Source organism: Perissodus microlepis, chromosome 23, assembly GCF_051167445.1.
Source record: "Perissodus microlepis isolate ML-2025 ecotype Zambia chromosome 23, ASM5116744v1, whole genome shotgun sequence".
NCBI lineage: Eukaryota > Metazoa > Chordata > Actinopteri > Cichliformes > Cichlidae > Perissodus > Perissodus microlepis.
In genome coordinates, this window is record NC_140482.1 from 10,665,227 (window position 1) to 10,686,206 (window position 20,980).

Below are 20,980 nucleotides of genomic sequence, written 5' to 3' on the forward strand. Positions count from 1 at the left end.
CAAACACTTCAAGCTTGAGTGCACATAATGTCACAAGTGTCGCTAAAGGTTGCAAACATGTTAGCTTCCTCTCACACTCCCTCACCTTGCGCCCTTCTTCTCCAGTACCTCTTAATGTGATAGGTGGCCAGACACTATGAGACACATGCACACAGATTTATTTAACATATCACAACAGTGACCCCAGCTGGACAGCCAAAAACCTGAGATATGGTGGCATGTCTGAGTTTGTTTGGCTCCTTGTCTCAGTATACCTTCTGAAGAGGTCACAGCTCTACACTCAGAAAAATAAAGGTGCCAACTGGAACCAAAAGTGGTTCTTTAGACTGATGCCATAGAAGAACCTTTTGTGGTGCCACAAAGAACCTTTCAAACAATGGTTCTTTGAAGAACCAGCCAAAGGTTCAAATTAGTTGGGAGCACCTTCACTTAATTATAACAGTGGTTTTGTTAGGAAAATAGTTCTGTATACCGGATACTAAATTGCATTAACGTCAATGGCTAATGTACCTAGCATAGCTAACCGTTACTGTTAGCACAACATTAACAGCAAGCTACAATGACGAGTAACAAAAACAAAACAGTAAAAATGTTTTAATGAAAATGTTTTACCTTTTCCAACAGTCCCCAGAATCCAGAGCTTCAAAGACCAGCAGGTACTGAAGACCGTTATCCGTTTCGCTGTCACTGTCCGTGAGAAAATGTTTTTTTTTCCCTTAAAAAGTTCAAGGCCTGCTGCTCGCGCCATCTTTCTGCGCATGCGCACCCCAATGATTGACCCCTCTCCGTCCCCTGCCATAGTATGACGTGTTCTAACGTCACCCTCTGGGGGGGTCTTTAGGCTTTGGCCCCACCCCTGCCACCAGTATATTTTTAAGCAAGTATTTCTAACTTTTATTTGAATATTCAGTTTCCTACCATCTGCTCTTAAAGGGTAATCAGCAGTTAACCCGCCCTCCCCTTTCACACACACACGCACACAAACAAAACACACAGTATAATTCACACCCTCATTTTTGTGAATAAATATTTATGCCATTTTACACCATCAAACTTAGATAGCTAAGGATGAAGAACCTTTTGTTCTTTAAAGAACCATTTGTAATAGCTGAAGAACCATCCACAAAATAAAAAGGCTCTTTAACGTATGATGGTTCTTTAAAGAACCATGAAGACATCTGAAGAACCATTTAAGAACCTTAATCTTTCTGAGAGTAGCCCTTTAAACCAACAGAGGTAAAAAAAAAAAAAAACATGAGCTTAAATTCATCCGCATCTTGAGGCTTTTGCTGTGCTACAGCACAGGAGAATCCCAGCGTGAAGGATTGGGTAGAGTGTCAGAGAGAGCATCTACAGCGTCTCTGGCTGGTTTTATAGCTACACTGACACTTATTTTGTTCTTTTCTCCAGGACAGCTGGTCCTGTTGAGTTTGTTCCCACTTGAGTCATTTTCATAGGTCCGCAGTCCTGAAATGTGTTGGATGAACACAATATGTCTCTTTCTCTCTATGAAGCCTCTTTTTTTACCCTGCCATTGAACACAAACTTCTATATACTCACCGACATGCGGCTGTTTACAGACAGGGAATGCAGACATGTCAGCCCGAAGGCCCTTGAGGTTTCCGCTTCTGCTAATCTGTGACATTTCCAAGAGTGCAGAAGCTTCTTTGCAAAAGCAGAATGTATTTTTACACACTCAAGCTTTTCCTAAAGGCTGACATTGTTAGAAACCTTTTTTTTTTCAGGGGAGGGCTTTACATTTCTTTCTCTCTATATTTCTCATTTGCAGTTGCTAACGAGCTCAAAACATATGAGGGTCCACTGCATAGGAGCCAAGCGCTGAGCGTTGCTGAGGTCAGAGCAACCAGACCATCGACTACGGAGAAATGAGGCATGTATGCTAATTTGTATGTCTGCTAAGGGTGGGTTTTTCATTTTGCTGAAGGGAAGCCAGTGTACGATGATTAACATTACAGGGGCAAGCGATATTCCCAGAGGTCCCTGCTAATTTAGCTCATCATACTGGATGAAAATTAGATGAAGGAGAAGTTACTTTCAGCTGCTCGCCACAAGGGGTAGCATCGGATGTTTGACTTGGTGGAATTTTTTTTCTTTAATGCCAGATGCCTTTCCTGAAACACCCCCAAAGAGATTTGTGTCTCAGCGTGGGGGAAACACTATCAGCTCACAATAGTTTCAATGTGAGCTCCAGATTTTCTTAGTGTACAAGCTATAAAGTTACTCACAATGAATAAGTTAGCCTAACGTAGTCATTTTAAGTACGATTTAATTGTTTTTTTGAGACATCGATTTTCCATATTTTTTCTGGGAACTAATTAGATTTTACAGTAATGACTGAAGCATCATCAGCTTAAATGATGGTGCTGCTAGACTTGATGTAACCCAACACTGACCACCACAGCCACTGTGTATCAGTCCAACACACAAAGTTGTTAGAAAAATAAATACTCAAGTAAAGTACAGATGCCTGAAAATTCCATTTAAATACAAGAACGAATATTTATACTTGGCTACTTCCCACATCTTTTGGTTTACTTCCTGCTTTATTTTGAAGGTTAGACACAGGGGCGATTTTAGCCCATTTTTGGGGGTGCTTCAGCATCCCCAAAATGAATCAAAGCACCCCCAAAGATTTCTTACTTTTTTTGACAATATTTGCTGTTTGTGTGACACACTACTAAAAATATGAAAAGCATACAGTACTGTACTTGTTTGAGACGTAACATTTTAACAACAAAAGTATAGATACCCCCCCCCCCCCCCCTCCCAAAATGGTTTGTTCCAGCTCGCCTCTCACCTACTCTGGCTGTAGCGCTCTTGCTGCCAGAGCGATGGTGGCTGAGACGCAGCGGAGCGGAGGTGTAAGTGCCTGGCTTAAAGCAGGACATGTTAACTGCATTTAACCTTCAGTTACTCTTTATATAGTTAGGTAGGAGTCAGACCATGTTTCTTTTTAGCTGAAAAGCATTACACCCAGGTAACCTGCAGTGTTGGAAACGTGTTTTCCGACAGTGTTTGCTACTCTACAACCCGTCCTGCTCTGTAGTAAATTCAGCGACATTTGACCGTCCTGTTGCTCCCATTGAAATGTATACAGCCTATTTAAAATCTAAAACTTAAAATTGTCCGCAGCCTGCTGTTGTTACCACTGTCCTGTTTGAAATGGATACTAACTGACTGAATGCCCATTAACCTTATAACTCCTGTTGTGTGTGTGTGTGTGTGTGTGTGTGTGTGTGTACAGAGAGACAGCCAGGTTCATAATGGATATAAGGAAGTTTTTTCAAAAAAAAGGAGCCACATTCAGGTAAAAGTGTAAAATCAAATGATCCGTTAATCAAGAATAATGTTGGACCAGTGTTTCAATATTTATATCTTTTATTAGATGTTCATGTGGTTTGGTTATTTGCCTTTTGGTTGAAAGTACACTGAGAGAGGACTTTTTGTTAGTGATCTTAATAGAATTTTTTTCATATTAATGTAATTTTTCATCTAATTGAATCTATTTGTGTATGATTGTCAGTCCAAAGAGGGAGAGAGGAAAGAGGAGAACGTGAGGAGAAAGGGCAAGGTCAGGAAGAACCAGGTAAGAAAACAGACAGGGAACAGTGACAGGCACAACAGAAACTGTTAAACTAACAAAGAGAAAAAACCTGATTTTACTCACACAATCTGGAAGTTGTGTTCTCCCTATATTAAAGCTGCTATACAGAATCTGCAAAACAAACTGGGTTGAAACATTTTTGACCCTCTTTAACAACATTCCAACATAACATTATAATTGATTGGGGAGATTAAAATTAATGATATATTTTTATGTGGTATTCTAAAAATATTTTAAGCTAGCTTGTTTCAAAGTTTCTGTACAGCAGCTTTTAAATGTTTTCCAAAAGCACACATACACTTAACTTATCAGTGTTTCTCAAACTTTTTACAGTGTGTACCACCTGATAAAAATGTCAAGCTCTCCCAAGTACCACTATGAAAGCATGAAAGTCATAAATCTTACAACACAAAATTATTATTATTGAATTAGTAAAATTAGTATCTGCAATAAAGATTGTTTCATACATTGTATACATTCTACCACAGGCAAAGTTGCCTCCATTTTTATAGTTTTTATTAATAATTTGTAATAATTTATTCTGTTTTGGGAGTGTTTTTTTATGTATCTGTATTATATTATACACACACATTAAAAGTGAATCTCTGTCCAAAAAATGCACTCAGTTTACTTTTCACTCACTATGAGCGTCATTCATTATTCTCCTCCAGTAATTAAGGTTAGGATTTTTTTTTTTTTCTATTCCAATCCATTCTTCTTTGGCAGCATTTAAATAACCTTGATCAGATTTGATGGTTTTGTTACAGACTTTTCAAAAAAGTGTTTTGCTTTTCTTTCACAAATGTGGGGATTAAATTGTGTTAAAATGTACAAAACAGTGATGTCATGTTTTGTGACGAGGACCCAGGCACAGAGAGACTTGATGAATTTAAGAATCTTATGATTTAATAAAGAAATCTGCAGATTTGCACAGAGATGGTAAAATTATGATGACTGATAACGGAGACAACAGACAATGAGGACAGGGAGGAACAGGGGTTTAAATGCACCAAAGTGACAGTCAGAGAGAACTCGGGACAACATTTAAGGATGCAGGGACTGACAGAGACAGGTTTATCTTGCCTGGCTGGGCAGCTCTCTGGGTGCTCAGCACCCCCAAAGCTCTGATCCTAGAATCGCCCCTGGTTAGACATATTTTTTCATTAGTGTTCATTAGTGTCTAATGAAGCTCTCCTGTTCTTTTGTACACTGGTGTGTATTCAGGCTGCATCTGCCATCTGTATCAAGTCACCTCAACCCCTTGTTCCCAGTTAGATTTTTGATGCTTTTTGAATTAGTTTGTGTTTTCATACTACCTTCTTTATACGGCACTTTTAATCACAGTTACTGAGATTATAAAAGTTCTCATTTTTCCACCAACCTGCCTTTCCACAAATGTATAAATAATTCTAGTATGCCTGTGTATTTTACTTCTTCTTCTGATGATTTGCAATGTCCCATAGGTTAAATGTTACACTCAATTTAGCATTATCAATCTGCTATAATGCTAATTGTAAGGCACAGACAGAACAGGGGAGCCGTGCTGGCTTAGCTGAACATCTGCACACACACACAGAGAATGAGACACACCAGAGCTTATTTCCCACTTTAACTGAAGCTAATCCTGTTTATATACATAAAACAAATCTATGTAGTAGAGATGAGTGGGTAGAAATAAGCTAAAAATGTTATTTTAACAAACCCAACAACAACAACAACAACAACATTTGCCTGGTTCTTTATTACTTTTTCAACCTATTTTTATATGTGTACATTTTATATATGTGTAAAATAGCTGATAGAAAGCATATACTAACCTGTTATATTAGCTAACTTAAGATTTGAAGATAATTTATCTGAACCCCAAATACTCACCTTTCAGTTGTACATCTATAAATGTCTACTTGACCACTTGCTCCATTTTTTCTCTATCAGCCTCTCTCAAAAGTATCAGGTAGATCTTCCAGGTCCATATCAATAAATATGTTTTATTTTCACCTTGGTTTAGTCCCTGCTAATGTACTATTCTAGGTTCTGAAAAAGACAAAGAAGACATGTTTAGGCTTGTAGCATACTGGCATAGACCCCGTGTAATATCAACGAGTCATTTTTATTGTAGTTGTGTGTGTAAATGATATTTAAGAAAAAAAAATGTAAGTATAAGAGACTTGGTGAAAACTGGCTAATTTGTAAGTGCTATTTTTTCCTGTTACTATCATTAGCTGTCAAAATGTTTCTATAAAATGAATGAGCCAAACAGTCATCTAACAATGATACTAGATGAATGGAAAAATTATGCTCAGTCAAAACGACGCTTAGCCAACATGAATGTATGTTAGAAAGGCTGAGTAATTACATGTTAGTCATTATTTAATTTATTTTGATTGTATAAATACATTAAGCTTGACTACGAGAATCAGGGTGGTGTAGTCATAATGGTCAAAGTGTTATATGGGACCAAAGTATAATTACTTCCCTCAACAGCTCACATTTAAGCTATTTAATGGAAAGAAAGGGACCACCAAATAATTTCCAGCAAAAGCAGAATACATTAGCAATGATCAATATGATCATGAAGATAATGCTAGATAGCTATCAAGCATCACAGCTAAAACTAAGCATGAATCAATTATTGAATTGATTGAATTGAATCGTTTAGGGTTTATGTGTGTGAAGTTTTTATGTTTACTGGTGAAGAACTAAGTAATACATTTAGCCAGAAAAATAACGAGCACGAGTCACAAGTTAACTAAACAATCCTGATAATAACTAAAGAAATTAAACTAGCTTAACTAAACTAAAAATTAAAAAAAAAAAAACAGAAGTACAATACAAGAGATTTTAGTTACATAAATATTTTATAAATGCTAGAAATAGTGCTTAAAACAGAACAGCTTTACCCAGGTGTAGCTGATCTTGCAGCAATTTATAGCTATAGCTCAACTCTCAGCTATAATTCTCTTCTGTTAATCTATATATAGACCTTTATGATGGCATTAAAATCTTTTAATCATCTCACATAAATCCAGAACGTTACACTAACTTGATATTTTGCAGGAGAAGGAGCTAAACAGTCTGAGATTCATCAGGCTCTGGACAGTATTTTAATTACAGAGAGGACCAGTAAAATTTACTGAAAAATTACAGCAGAGGGGTGAAAAATTACTCCCATACACTGCAGACCGGATTAAATCTCTGACCGGGGCATGTAATATTAAAATCGACCTACTTCCACAGCAGAAATGAATCCTTTCCTAATGTGACAAGGCAATGTGTGATTTGATGTAGTTACTATATATCACATATTTAATAGTTTGCATCAAAGTCAGTAGAAAATGAACAATAAATGAGTTTGAGCAGCTTGCTTTTCTCTAAATGTAATTTAGGATTCATCCCCTTTCCATTCTTTGTTTTTTTGTGCTGTCCTTAATTAAAGTGAATAATGATATTATTATATCATTGCTATTTTTGGCAGTGAAAAGCATAAAAAAATCTGCAAAGTCATTTAATATTGTTTTTACAGTCTTACAATAAGACAATTAGAGTTTTCCTTGTAAAAAAAAGACTGAAATGTGCTGCAAATTTAAGCCTATTTCAAGGAAGACCTTTAAATAAGTATAAAATTCACTATATTGAATTATTTGTCAAGATTGCTATTGCTGTTGGATTTTTACCCAGTGAATAACCAGGTTCTCACCACCCACACAAAAAGCAAGGCTAGCTGAGACTCACTCAGTACTCATATCACGACTCGTAGCGCCAATAGCAACTATTCTGTGATTCCCTTTTCTCCTTTCCAATCCTGCCCTGGCCGAGCTTGCTATAAGCATCCACTGAGACGCTTCAGCACAGCCTTTCTATGCTGCATGTATTGTCTGTATTGTAATGAAAAGGGAGGCAGCAGAGAAGTCAACAAGACTTGGAACAGATTCTGTATTCAAAGAACTCCATAGTGTTGTGCTCTTCGTTTTAGTGCACACAGTAAAACACAGAATACAGAATAATGGAAGATTGGCACGTCAATGCAAAGTGGGACTAGCTGTAGAAAGAAACTGTCTTAACATTTTATTGATTATGTGCTCAAGGTCACAATGTGAGATTTATCCATTTAATGAAACGGGTAGATGTGACAATCCCATTTCTGTGGATTTTACTTCTGACATATGACGTAATAACAATGAAAAATCCAGTTCATTTTTATTTAGGTCATTCCTCCAGAGTCTACTTCAATATCACACTCTCCTGATCTGAGCCTGTCAGATTTTATTCTGTGGCTGTAGGCAATAGTGTCTCTAATATCAGCCAGTCAGCTCTAGCTTTAAACTCGAGCACTACCAGCCAATCAATAGCCAAAGCGATTTTCTGTTAAGGTCCCATCAAGCCAGAAAGCTAAAAGCGAAACACCCAAGTTACCCAAGTCATAATAAAAGTTACCCTATGCACTGGATCCTATACTATGAGCCTGCTATAGGGCATGTGCACTGCAAAACGGCAGATTCATCCGTTCAAGGCATTGGGTAACTTTAGCTGGACAATGATTTCAGTCTACTATGTTGGCTGGTTTTCGACTTCCCTTATGTTTATAGATTAGGACTGAGATTTGCCCATATATGGGACTGCAGTCTTAGGCTTAGATTGTTAACTGACACACAACAGTGTGTAATACGTAAAACTTCCAAGACCAGGAAAAAAACAGTAACCTGTGCTTAAAAAACATATATCAACTCTAAGGGATATGGTTGTTGTTGCTAAGATTCAAAATGAAAGAAAATCTTGATGTCCAAGAAGGTTTTTATAAAGTGCAAATTTTAAAACCCTTTTTTTCTCGTAAAAGATGTTAAATGAACAGTTCGTGATCGTGCCTGCTAAAAAGCCAAGTGCCCACATTAAAACTTGGACATAAAGTTTTAATAAAATGACAGTAACTGCATTTTAAACTATAGCTGATCATATTTAGCTCTGTACACACACTTGTAATACAGGGAGCACTGTTCATTTTTCCGGCCTGAAAGTTGGCTTGGCTGCCACCTTAGATGTTTAATATTTTTCTATCTGGAAGGTAGGCTGAGTTGTTCTTGATTAATACGTATAAGACTCCTAAAACTCCCCACCATAGCACCACCCAATCTGCCTAATCTGCCCCAACCCACCAGGTCCTGACTGAAAATGAATTGGAAACTAGAGAGTGTCCTTTACCACGCAAACCATCACTGTAAATGCATGTGCCCTCTACCTGGATATTCATACAGATGCATCTTGGAAAGTGAATGACTTCTGGATTCACCATGTTTCTTAATAAATGTAGTTGCACAGTACTAAACCTGGCAGCTGTAATGGCCCACTCATCTGGCTACAGGATCACGGCCCAGCAATACAGCAGCTCCATCTCAGCGTGTGCCAGCGAGGGAGGAAAGGTGATGGACTTGGGAGTCTCGGTCCTTTTACAAAGCTATTTCAAACAGTTTGCAGTGTCTGCTTGACAACCCAGACACAGTTCATCTCCCACAGCAGCAGGGGTTTTAGGTTTCATTTCAATTTTCTCTACTTTTATTTTATGTGCACAGCATTCTGACCAGCTCAGCGGGGGAAGTGAGAATCACCATTCAAGTATTTTGGGAAAAGAAAAGAAATTCTATCGCTTGTGGTGCAGGACAAAAACTTTTGGAACTGCAATAACTCAGCCGTCATTAAATACTCAATTTCCAGACTTTACTGGCTCTGGGGTAGATGGTCATTTTTCACGCTTTATTCAGCAGCCTGAGTGTATGGGACAGATGTAAAGCCCTCCAACACTGGAATGACTAAATTCAATTAATAGTTTTTTTACTGTTAGGTAGGATCCAAAAAAATAAATCTGGGGAAACAATGGTATCAAGCTATTAAACTGAGGGGTTCTAGATAGGGTTGCAAAGGTTAATTTTCACTTTCTAGCACTTATATTTTGAATAGAAATACTAAAAGCTTCTTTAATTTAGCAGTCTTTGCTCCGTTTGATTCTAACTGGTAGGGGCAGGAATGTAGCCAGTAAAGAGCCTCAGTGTTATACATCTATTCTTGATTGCAGTAATTCCCTTAAGGAAACACAGTTCTGAGTGAAAATGCACGGTGGAAGGGAGATGAGGGGTGTCTGTCCAGTTGAGCACAAGTTTTTTTGTGTTTACATAATCAGCGAGGTGGGAGTTGAGAGGAAAATTAGTCATACCCTGAAATCTTTACCCTTTCGCTCATGCCTGGCTCATCAGCACAAGTGTGTCTGCTAAGGATCTGCTACCATTGCATCATTGTGCCGCAGATGCGAAAACTCATCTGTTGACACAGAAATTCATGAGAGTGTGAGGAGGAAATCGCTGACACAAAAGGAAATAGAATATCGACGAGACAAAAATGCAAGGAAACGTGTGCTTGACCTTATTTTATCTAAGGCAAAGGTCAGACTTCTAACTTTAAAACCGCCTTTTTGTTCCACAATTGAATGCTTTTAATTCAACAAGCCCAGCAAATCTTCAAATGTTTTACATCAAGGAGAGTTGTAGGTCCATTACAGTTTCCATGATCAGACTAACATCTTCATGTGGCCTATAGTCCCAAATAAAGGCAGGAGATAGGCCATAACAGATGGAAGATGGTAACTTTGCTCTTAATTAAGACTGTGTATTATGTGTGTTACCCATTCATTAAATAATTTAACTCATATTGAAAACAAAAAAATAAACAAAAGATGGCAGAAATTGTGCTTTTGTTTTTTGGAGTAGTTTTGGTATGCATTTCCTGAACTTGAAATGTGTAGTTCTCAATGCAGGTTTGGCCAAAACTTGAATAGCTTAACCTCTTAACTTCCACCAGATCACCAGCAACACAACACAAGAAACAGACAAGAAACAAAGTCACTGACATCTATCAGTCAGGACAGAGTTACAAATACATTTCTAATACTTTGCTACTCCAACAAACCATGTTAAGAGCCATTATCCACAAGTGGATCAAACTTGAAACAATGGTAAACCTTCACAGGAGTGGCCAGCCTATCAAGTAAATCCCAAGAGTGCATCAACAACTCAATCAAAACATCACAAAAGAACCTAGAACAACATGCAACAAACTGCAGGCCTCACTTGGCTCAGTTGAGGTCAGTGTTCATGATTCAACAATAAGAAAGAGACTGGGCAAAAACAGCCTCCATAGGAAAGTTCAAAGGCGAAAACCACTACTGATCGAAACGAAACAAAAGTGCCAAAATAACATCTTGATAATCCAAAAGAATTTTAGGGGAAAAAATCGGTTGACTGTTGCTCCCCATTGCTTCCATCAGAGTATGAATGTGTGTGAATGTTAGACAGAACGTACTTAGAAAAAACATAGAAAAAAATGCTTGAATGAATGGGTGACATGAGCTAAAGAAATGGGTGAATGAGGTATGTTTTATAAAGTGCTTTGAGTGCTCAGGTAGAGTAGAAAAGCTTTATGAAAGAACCAGTGCTTTTACCATTTACCAGTTATCAAAAATGCTTAATTGCAGTTCTTGCTGTCGAGTGTGAAACCAGTTTCACAGTTTCACATAGGGCCACGTAGGTTGGCAGAGACTTTTCCCCATCATTTGAAAACTACATTTTTATATTTACTCAGGTTAACTTTGTGTAATATTAAAAGTTGTTTGATGAGGTGAAACATTTAAAGGTGAGAAATATGTAAAAAAAAAGAAAGAAAAAACAAAAGAAAAGAAAAAGAAGTCAAAGAGGAGGCAAATACTTTTTCATGCCATTGTACAGAGAAACTAAGTGCTGTTGAGCTTTAGGAAGAACTGCATGGGAGCATGTTTGCGTAGGTTGATAACCCTTCTTCGTAAGCAAATGCCTACCGAAACTGACACAACTGCACAACTCATATTAACAAACTGCCACACACATCAAGAATTAGCTGAGTAGACTGTTTCAAAGGCCACTATGACAAGAAAGAAACACACTTTCATGCGTAACACAAGAATTCACACACTAATTACAACACAATAATAACAATAATAATAATAATAATAATAATAATAATAATAATACTCACACAAAAGGACAAAAATCAAGTCGGACTAGATAGATATAGTGAAAAAACAGATCTGGTTGTTTCAGAGCTTCACTCTGAAAATGTGATGTTTGATAGTTAACAAACAACAACAGAAAGTGTCTAAATTATCAAATGTAAGTGACGTAAAGTGTTTATTACCAAAAAGGGGGACATTACATATGTAGCACCTAAATAAACAGAATTATTTTGCAAGTCTTGATTGTGCCTTGGCTCATTTTGTGTATGTGTGTGCTGCTGGAGACATGTAACATGTTATCAAGAACAACAAAGCTTTAAGGGTAAATGAAGAGCAGCCAGGGAGGAACAAAGGAAGACAAATTGTAGAAAGAAAGTGGGAAGTCTTGAGAGCCTGCTGACCCTGATCCAAGTTAATTTGCCAAGTCATACACTGAGCTGATTAAAGTGACCTCTCTCAGCAGTGTGCTTCTCACAACTTCATAATTATTCTGTCTGAAATTGATCAGACACTCTATTACTAAATTAGAGGAAAACGGGGGAATGGAGATGTCCAAGTCCATTGTTTTCACTGAATCTCTTCTGCTTGAGTTCAGGCTCGCTGAACACAAGCTAATTGCTCTTTTTATTATTTTGCAGGGACACAAGGCGGGTAACAGTCTGTCCGGGCCTTTTTGTAAGATGATATAAGTGTATGACTTGACTACTAAATAACAACCATTCAGTCTTTTATCCTTGAATCTAAATCCAGACTCACTGATCCGCATCCTATTTTCATCTTTATGCCATTCTGCTTTTCTTTATTGGTGCCCATGCGTTTATCATAGTCATTTAAAGGAATGTGACTGATTTTGAAGCTGGTTTAAATCTATTATTATATTAGAAAATCCACATGCTATTGATTGTAGCCTGTAGTATATGGAGATGGCCACACAGTGGCGCCACTTTATAATTATTCACAAGAGCTCTGGGGTAACTACAGTATTGACTTGCTAATTAGTTGTATCAATTCTCATTGATTGCTTTTGGATTTAAATCCATAGCAGCCTGGTAGCAGAGCTTAAAAAGGTGTGAAATAAGAAAAGTGTCCTGAGGTGTTCAGTAAGATTAACTCAGTGCCCTGTATGTCAAAGGAAAGTCAATATGAGTATGTGAAACTACTCCATCTGGCACTGCATCTCACAGTTTGTCTTCAGCTTACCTTGATTTTAGAGGGAGACAGTAGTTTTCCATTAAGGACTTGGGAGTGTGGGAAAAAAAGAAAAGAAGTAATGTTTTGTTTCAAAGTAAAATTACAAAAGCATCCCTGTCAGTTACTAGCAAGCACTTTGATAAATAAAGCCACACCATCCTTTATAAACAGTCACAATTTGCAGGCTGTATAACAGTTTGGCATCTAGCCATAGTTAGCTTGAAATTAAAGAGTACACAATCTCCCTGAGAAAGGAAGTGGAATTGAAGTGAACTTGTGCTGTACTTGAGTAAATGTACTCTATATAGTATATATTTTTGTTGTTATATTATAGTCAAATTTTGAAAATGTAATCATGTATAAAATGAATTTAGCTGTTACATAAACACTGAGAAGTAGCACAAAAAAAGACAGCAGTAGAAAAAGGCTATCTAAGCAGTAAGGGTAAAAGGAAAAATCGATACGGCATAGCATCGTGATACTTTACATGGCAATGTTGTACAGGAACACCAAATATCAAGATTTTCTCAAATAAAATGTAAATACTATGGGAATATTACAAACAAGAGAGGTCATCTGTACACACCACCACCCCATCGAACACTGGACACACTTAGCTCGACAACCCTAGCTCCTAACTCTGAGCAAGTTAACGGCTCAATCACACGAGTAAAAGCAGGGCGGCAAGATGCTTGCAACTACAAACTCTATCTTATTGCAACATTTACGGCAGGTTTTAGTGTTGGTATGCTTGTCAATCTCATTTTCCAGCAAAAACAATAACTGAAGAGGGATAACTTTATCTTATTGGACAAAATCAATATTGACAAATTTTAACTCTGAGGCCATAATTTGCACTTGGAAAGGTGTGATAAATCCTAATATAGGTTAATTCAATATTCAGCAACATAATGTTACACAAATGTACAAAACCACTACCTAGCAGTTATACTGTACTTCACAAGATGTGCTCAATTACCCACCTTCTCTCATAATGCAATGTAATGTAACCGTTACATTTTTTCACTTTCACAAAGTACACAAACTGCATTAAGTAGAAAATACTAATACTGTGCTGCCCATGTACCCTGTAAAGTTAGCTAAAAACAAATCAAATGTACTGACATTTTGTTTATTTGCAACCTATAAACACCCTCACATGGTAAGCATATGACACATTATTTTCAGGGGACTGCTCTGTAACGTGCTTCTTTTATTTAAAAAAAAAAATGTGTCAGCTATAAGAAACTGAAGACTTTACGGGCCCAAGCACACATATTTCCAAAGAGGTTAATCGGTTTGATCAGACTGGGTGTGAATGGCTACTTTCTGGCATTCAATGGCTGAGCACCGGATGCGATATATCCGCTGTCACAACAAGCGCTCTGCCCCCCCCCCCCCTTCAGGTTGACGCCACATACAGCGCAAATCCCGACCTCTCCGGAAAGAGAGAGAGAAAAAAAATCACACTCACACGCGAGGAAAAAAAAAGTACTTGCAAGACGTTCTGAGCGTCGTGGATAAAACACACGGAGTGAAAACTACCTGTAAATGGAAGGTTTGTCGCCTGCTTCTCTTCTCTAGTTCCCGTCTTTTTCTTCTTTCCTTTTTTAAGTTTGCTAATCAACTTTATCGTGCGGCGGCTGTTTGAAGTTATCGCGTGCTTTAACGCCTCGTGCTGTTGCGCAAAAACATGGGATTTACATCTTAGCGCCGCTTCTCCCGAAGGAGCGCTCCGGCTGGAAGCTTTGTCAATGGATTTTACCGACGGTTTTCCCGACTGAAGTGTTGCCGCAGGGAATACTCGCCCCCTCAACTTGGATTTGTTTCACCTAAACGGGGGTCTAAAAGTGTCGCAAGCACGGTAAGTGTGACCTGTGTAGTTCTTATTCTTTTTTTTTTCTTCTCTTTTTTAACAATACGCATGCTCCTGGTTGAAGCTTTGGACTAACAAACTTTGTTCCCCCTCACAGTTTTCTTAGCTGTGGTTTTGTCACTCCCGTCCTTTAGGTTGCACTTGGCTCATACGTGCACTGTTATGGTTTTAACATAGCTGCTGGCTTAGTTTTGAGCTCATTATCTTAGTCATCCTCCCCCTCTTAAGTTTATAAGGTCCCTTTTTCCCTTTTAACTTCTAAAATTAGCCACCGCCTTCGCTTTGACTAATGACTCATTTAGCTTAATTGTTCACCTGACCGCTGGTGTCTGGTTATTAGGAAGTAGCAGTGTCCAAGTTGGCACGTGTTTGCTCATAAGTGCACTCACAGTTTGCACTGTTTCCGTCCGCTGCTGCGAGCTGTCCGCTTAGCTTTTCTTTCTTTTCAACGTGTTTTCCGTGCCGCACGCTTGCATGTTTGCATTATAAATCTCATGCACACAGTGGAAACGCGCTTATCGGTTGCGTATCAGAACCCGCGCGAGTTATTGGGCTTTCTGGTTTTACTCAGCATTCAATTTTTTTTAATGTCTTTTTTTTTTCCTTTTTGGCTGATGCTCTGTTTAGTTTTAGGAAGCTCGATCCTGTCACAGAGCTCCAGCTTCCCTCCCACTGTCACAGACTCCTGTGTGGAGGCGTCTGTTTTAACCAGGCTTATAAAACCAAAAGAACCCAAGATATTCCCAAAGATGTCCCACCATACACAAACCCTCTGAGTGCACTCCCACTTAACATGGCCTCTTTCTTTGCTCCAAACTTCTTCTTCAAATCTTGTCACTCATCATCTTTTCAGCTGTCTAACAATGTAAAAATGTGCTCGAATGGGGAAGGTTGCTGCAGGCCATTTGCCACTTGCCACAGGAACAAACAAAAGCCGTTCCTGTATTGTAACTGAAAGGAGGGGTGGCCTTGGTCCCTCCACTTCTCGAAAAAGATTGCATTTAAAAGGTAATTAGCACGAGCACAAGAATCAAGACCTTTTTTCTTTTTCTTTTTTCGTTTTCACCACCCTATCACTTTGGTGTGAGGCGGTGGTGAAAATGAGCCTGTGTACAGAGCACTTTTGTTAATACATTCAAAAGGAAACTATGGCTGATCTGGGGTGAGTATCCAGTAGTTGGGAAGTCGAAGCTGTTGTATTGGTTTGCTTCATCTTAAACTCTTATTAGACACTTGGGGCTCTTTGCTTTGTTTTTTTTTCTTTTCTAGTTTAATAGAAATGAAGTTGGTTTCCTCTCCTCTTACATGCATTCTTTCATGCGCTTCAACTCCTCGTTTGAGTTATCAGTTTGACCCACATCAGTCTTCAGTGTTTAAAAAAGAAATGAACTTTGATCATCAGCGTATGCAACCTCTAACGATGGAAATGTTGACCCTGTGAGAGACGGGCGTCGAAAATGTGAAACATGTCATTTGACACGTAATTTACCTCTGATGTTTTTGCTGTGTCAGACGATATTTTTGACTGTTGGCTGATCGTGTTGGTTATTGGAAGGTTAATAAAGTGAAAAATATCTTACTTTTCCTCAGCCATTGGTGATGTCTTCTAACATCTTATGATAGAACGACAATTTCAGATCTGACAGTTGACTACCAAGCAACCGATTGGCTTTTCTGAGTATAAGGTAAACAATCGTCATAGCATTAATTGATGTATTGATGCTGCTATAATCTGGTTATTTTAACGTTTTGCCTTCTAAAATAAAGGTTAAAGGTAGAAATTGCACATCGCCATGCCCCGAAGCTCAATCTGACAGATTAGTGATGCACTTATAATAGGCCTAAATTTATCAGCCTTTTGACTGACATAAGCAACAAAGCTGCTGTGATGAATGATGACCTGAAATTTTTCTTCATGTCCATTAGAAGAGGAGGGGAGGGAAATCTATATTTTAGTATAAATATATTTTTTAAGATCACGATTTACCTGGAACAGTAGGTGCGTTACTAATCATAAAGCTTATTAGGGGTGTCACAAAAGCAGTGTATTAATGATAACCGAGATATTATAAAATGTACAATTTTATAATCTCATGAATAATTGTGAAATTTTCTATAGGAGTGTTTAGACCTTCTTGCCGCCTGCATTGGTACATTGAGTTTAACGGAGTTAACAAAGCTGTAGTTGAATTTGTCTGCGAGCTTTGTTTTTATTGGGGTTTTTTGGGGGGTGGGGGTTGTGTTTTTAAATAGATACCACAATATAGTGAATTTTTCCCATGCATATAGTACGCAAACTAAAATGGCCAACCAAAAGAGTCATCATTTGAGAAACTGAAGTTTCAGCCATTTTAAGCCTTGTTACATGCCAGATCGATGACAGGAAGCGTGAGCGCTGCAGCAAGGGTCTGTGGTAGGACTTGTACCAGGGGCAGGATTCTTCATGTTCAGCAGCATGACCTCACAGCATCAATTCATTACCAGCATTGCATAGCTGGTATTAATTTCACCTCGTGTGTCTCAGTCCCCATTGCAGTCTGGGCGTTTTTCACACGCATTCAAATGCCTGTTTGACAACTTGTTTTATAGACTCATTTTAGATGAGTGTCTCGCAAAATAACAAATTGTGAGTCCTTGTAAGTCAGACCTGCAGGATAGTGTTGTTCTTTTGTTGTTTTAAGCTGCAAGCTAATTTTATCTCTTCAGATATGGTGAGTTATTGTCATACATGCGAGAAAACAGGAAGTTTTCACAAAATAGCAGCCGGAAAGCACCTAAATTCAAATATCAGAGGCATAAACGTAAGGTCTGGGAGTGGATTTAGATTCAGCTTTGAGCAAACAACCTTTGGTTATCCTGCCTTTTGAGAGCAGACAAAGACTCGCTTGTGATTCAAAGGAAGCCTTCATAAAATTGATTCTGCAGGCCCCAGCAGACAGCAGCGAGTGACTTAAAACATTACATCGACTGTGCGATCTAACAGATCTTTTCTGCCACACTGATGTGTTTGTTAGACCTAATTTCCATAGTGGTGCTCGTACTGACAACGGTTAGGATTTGCATGGCATAATTTGCATGACGTGCCACTCCATACGGATATAAACTGTGTGTTTCTTTGACAGGACTTCAGATGTGTCCCCTGCCAGCCACAGTGGCCCTTCAGTCACGAGATGTTTTCCAGAAGTCAGAACGACAGCGACGGGGGAGGAGGGCAGCGGGGGTCATCATTGAACCGGCCAGCGGGTACACTGAATGACGAAGGGAGCTCTGAACCACGGACTCGGCAGACCGATGACGGTCCTCCAAATCCCGGGTTGAACAAAGGACAGCTGCCCCATACTGAACCAGTGCTATCTCTGGATCAGATTAGGATAACTGGGAGTAGCAATGAGTATACAGAAGGGCCCACTGTTGCCCAAAAGTCTTCAGGTACTCAGGATACATCACAGGGCTTAGGAGGCAGTGGACAGCAGGAGACTCAAAAAGAGAGGCCTTATAATCTCCGCAACCTGCATGGAAACTCTTCCACGCCAGGTGCTATGCAGTCTTCCAGTGTAGACGATTCCCATAGCAGCATCAGGACCAGCGTGGGAAGCGTTTCTTCAGACCAGAGGCTTATCGGCAGCCCAGACAACGGCGAACAGATAATCAGAACACAGCCCAAGCGTTCCGAACTGAACTCAGAGGAGCTGAAACCCCTGAATGAGGAGTCCAGGCCAGTAGTGGTGATGACGAGCAGCAGTGTCAATAGAAATCAAGGTAAACACTCGGTTAGGTGTGAGGACTGCGGCCGATGTCAGTGTTCAGATTGCCGTCGCCCACGGGTGCTCCCTTCCTGTTGGATGTGCGGCCGGCGGTGCGTGTGCTCAGCAGATAGTGCGGTGGAGTACGGGACGTGCGTCTGCTGCATCAAAGGCCTTTTCTACCACTGCTCCAGCGACGACGAGGACACGTGCACGGACAAGCCATTCTCGTGCACGCAGTCCCACTGCTGCGTCCGCTGGGTCACCATGTCGCTCCTCTCCTTGTTCTTGCCCTGTATCCTGTGCTACCTCCCGGTTAAAGGATGCATGGCAGTGTGTCAGTGCTGCTATGACAGAGCCAAACGACCCGGCTGTCGGTGCAAGAACTCAAATTCAGTCCACTATGAGGATGTCCGGAAACCAACGTAGACGTAGTGTGTGTGTAGAAATGGAGATGGATGGAATGGCTCTACGCTCGCTCAACTCGATAGGCGTGTAGTTGTGTAGATGAAAGGTTTTAATAGAGATCTAATAATGCTGTTGTGCTTAAGTTTTTGTATTTTTCATCTAGGTCATTACAATATCTGCTGAAAAATGGCCTTAATATGCTGCCTTTTTAAAATGGGCTCAGAAAAATCTTTGTACTAAAGGCACGGGAGGTGCATTCACTCACCCTAGCATTAGGAGTTTCACTTGAAAGGTAAACCAAAAGAAGCGCTCTACATTTAAAGGTATGAAGACATATTCAACTACTGTCTTTTTTTCCCTCTTTTTTTTAATGTCCTGAAAAATTTGTTCACTCAAGTGCCCTCGTTGTTTTGTTGTTATGAGAGTCCAGCAGATAGTGTCTTCTCTCTTTTTGTTGTTTTAACATTTAATACAACTTGTATGCTAAGAACAGATTCCTGTTACTGACTGTAAAGTTTTAATTGCAAACGGTGTGCGTACGTCAGAAAACGAGTTGAACAGATGTTTTATTTTTGTACATAATACTTCAACTGGGAAAGGTTTTCTGCCATGGCAGAGGCACCTTGATGAATCCATACCTAAATTAATCAGCCACAACATTAAAACCACTGACAAGCGACGCAATGATGTCATTGCAGTATAAGGTTTGCCCGGGAAACGTACCGCCCATTTAAACGTCGTTTACGCAAAGCCCCACCCGGGACAGGGGACAGTGTTCCCATCACACTTCATAAACTGCTCAGGAACGATTTGAAAGAACACGTTAAAATATCCCAAACTGATCAGAAACAAAGTCACCGACCCATGACAGTGTCCCCACTGCCAGACACAACATTAATCACAGGGTTTTTTAAGAAAAGGGAGACTGGTGGTTTTAATGTTTTTGGCTAATGGGTGTATATGAATCAGATAATTGACCTTTTTTTTTTTTTGTTTGTTTGAAATTTTGTTTTACATTCACTGGAATGTTTCTTAATCACATTTATGTAATTTACAAAAAAAAGATCTTATCCCTTCTACTTGTAAATTGTACAGTGACCTTTATATGAAAATTCTATTTTCTAATTCCAACATTGCCTAGTGTAAAGTTAAAACTATATATTTATTTGAAGGTTTATTATTTTATAATGATAAAATATTTATTTTGAGAAGGCATCAATGTTTCGCCTCTTTGTGGGAGAAGGGGTCACTCTGTAGTCACTGCAAGATCAGAGATGACCCTGTACGAGTGTCAAAGCTGGATGAATATTTCACTATGGATTAGGAGACAAATATATTAACGTTTGACATTAAACAACCCTGAAGTCTGACGGTAGTTGTTCCTGTTTTTTTGTGTATTGTTCCTGTTTGTTGGTGTGTTTCTCACTGTCTGAATATGCCTCTCTTTGCTGTGGCATAAGAGCAGCTCCGTTTCATCTAGATTTACACTTTCCTTCATATAATTTAAGGTGCACATTCTCAACATTTTTAACTGAGCCTCGGCACGAAATCCGAAGCAGGGCGGTCATTAACCGGTGCTTTGGAATTTTCCCCACAACGCAATCGCTTAAATTGTTTAGAGAGATCAAAACCGGAAACGGGAACACATTAATGTTCACCTCATTAGACAAAGCCTCCGGTAAAGCCTGTGTGTGCAGGAATGCGATCGTCGCCTCTTTTTCATCTTCTAAAGTCGAACGCTCCACCTGTGTTTTTGCAAATATGCGTTCATGTAAGCCTGCTATTACGTTCTGGCCGGGCTTCAGGTTTGTTTCATGCAAGATCCACAGGAGCCTGCAGATACTCAGTCCCCTATTTTTATTTTTTTTTCCTTTAATCAAAGGTTTGTTCAGGAATTCCTTGGTTTTGAGTGTCCCTGCAGGGGAAACATAAGCCTGAAACATAAAGCCCCTGACACTTGTTGACAGCATACGGACGTGTTTGCAGTGTGGTATGCATTCAGGGAAGTGATTGACATGCCGAGGCCCAACCTGCACTCACTTGTTTGTTATTCATCCAAAGCCTTTGACTGATTGGGGAAAGGGGGGGGTGTTTTACATAATTATCAA

At 39.2% G+C, this 20,980-nt stretch overlaps 1 protein-coding gene across 3 annotated transcripts; it reads left to right on the plus strand.

Moving 5' to 3' along the window:
- The first annotated feature begins 14,255 nt into the window (after window positions 1-14,255).
- Window positions 14,256-20,242, plus strand: spry2 (sprouty RTK signaling antagonist 2). 3 transcript variants are annotated; one of them, XM_084922225.1, is made up of 2 exons: window positions 14,256-14,709; window positions 17,844-20,242. In XM_084922225.1, the coding sequence occupies exon 2, from the start codon at window positions 17,892-17,894 to the stop codon at window positions 18,891-18,893; it is 1,002 nt and encodes a 333-aa protein (XP_084778351.1). In that variant the 5' UTR covers window positions 14,256-14,709; window positions 17,844-17,891; the 3' UTR covers window positions 18,894-20,242. The 3 variants fall into 3 exon arrangements, with proteins under 3 accessions (XP_084778351.1, XP_084778352.1, XP_084778354.1); XM_084922226.1 differs by lacking the exon at window positions 14,256-14,709 and adding an exon at window positions 14,737-15,883; XM_084922228.1 differs by lacking the exon at window positions 14,256-14,709 and adding an exon at window positions 15,908-16,406.
- The last annotated feature ends 738 nt before the right edge of the window (window positions 20,243-20,980 follow it).

What these genes read in the sequence shown, in the direction of transcription:
- spry2 (XM_084922225.1), top strand. Translation starts at nt 17,892, where the DNA reads ATGTTTTCCAGAAGTCAGAACGACAGCGACGGGGGAGGAGGGCAGCGG.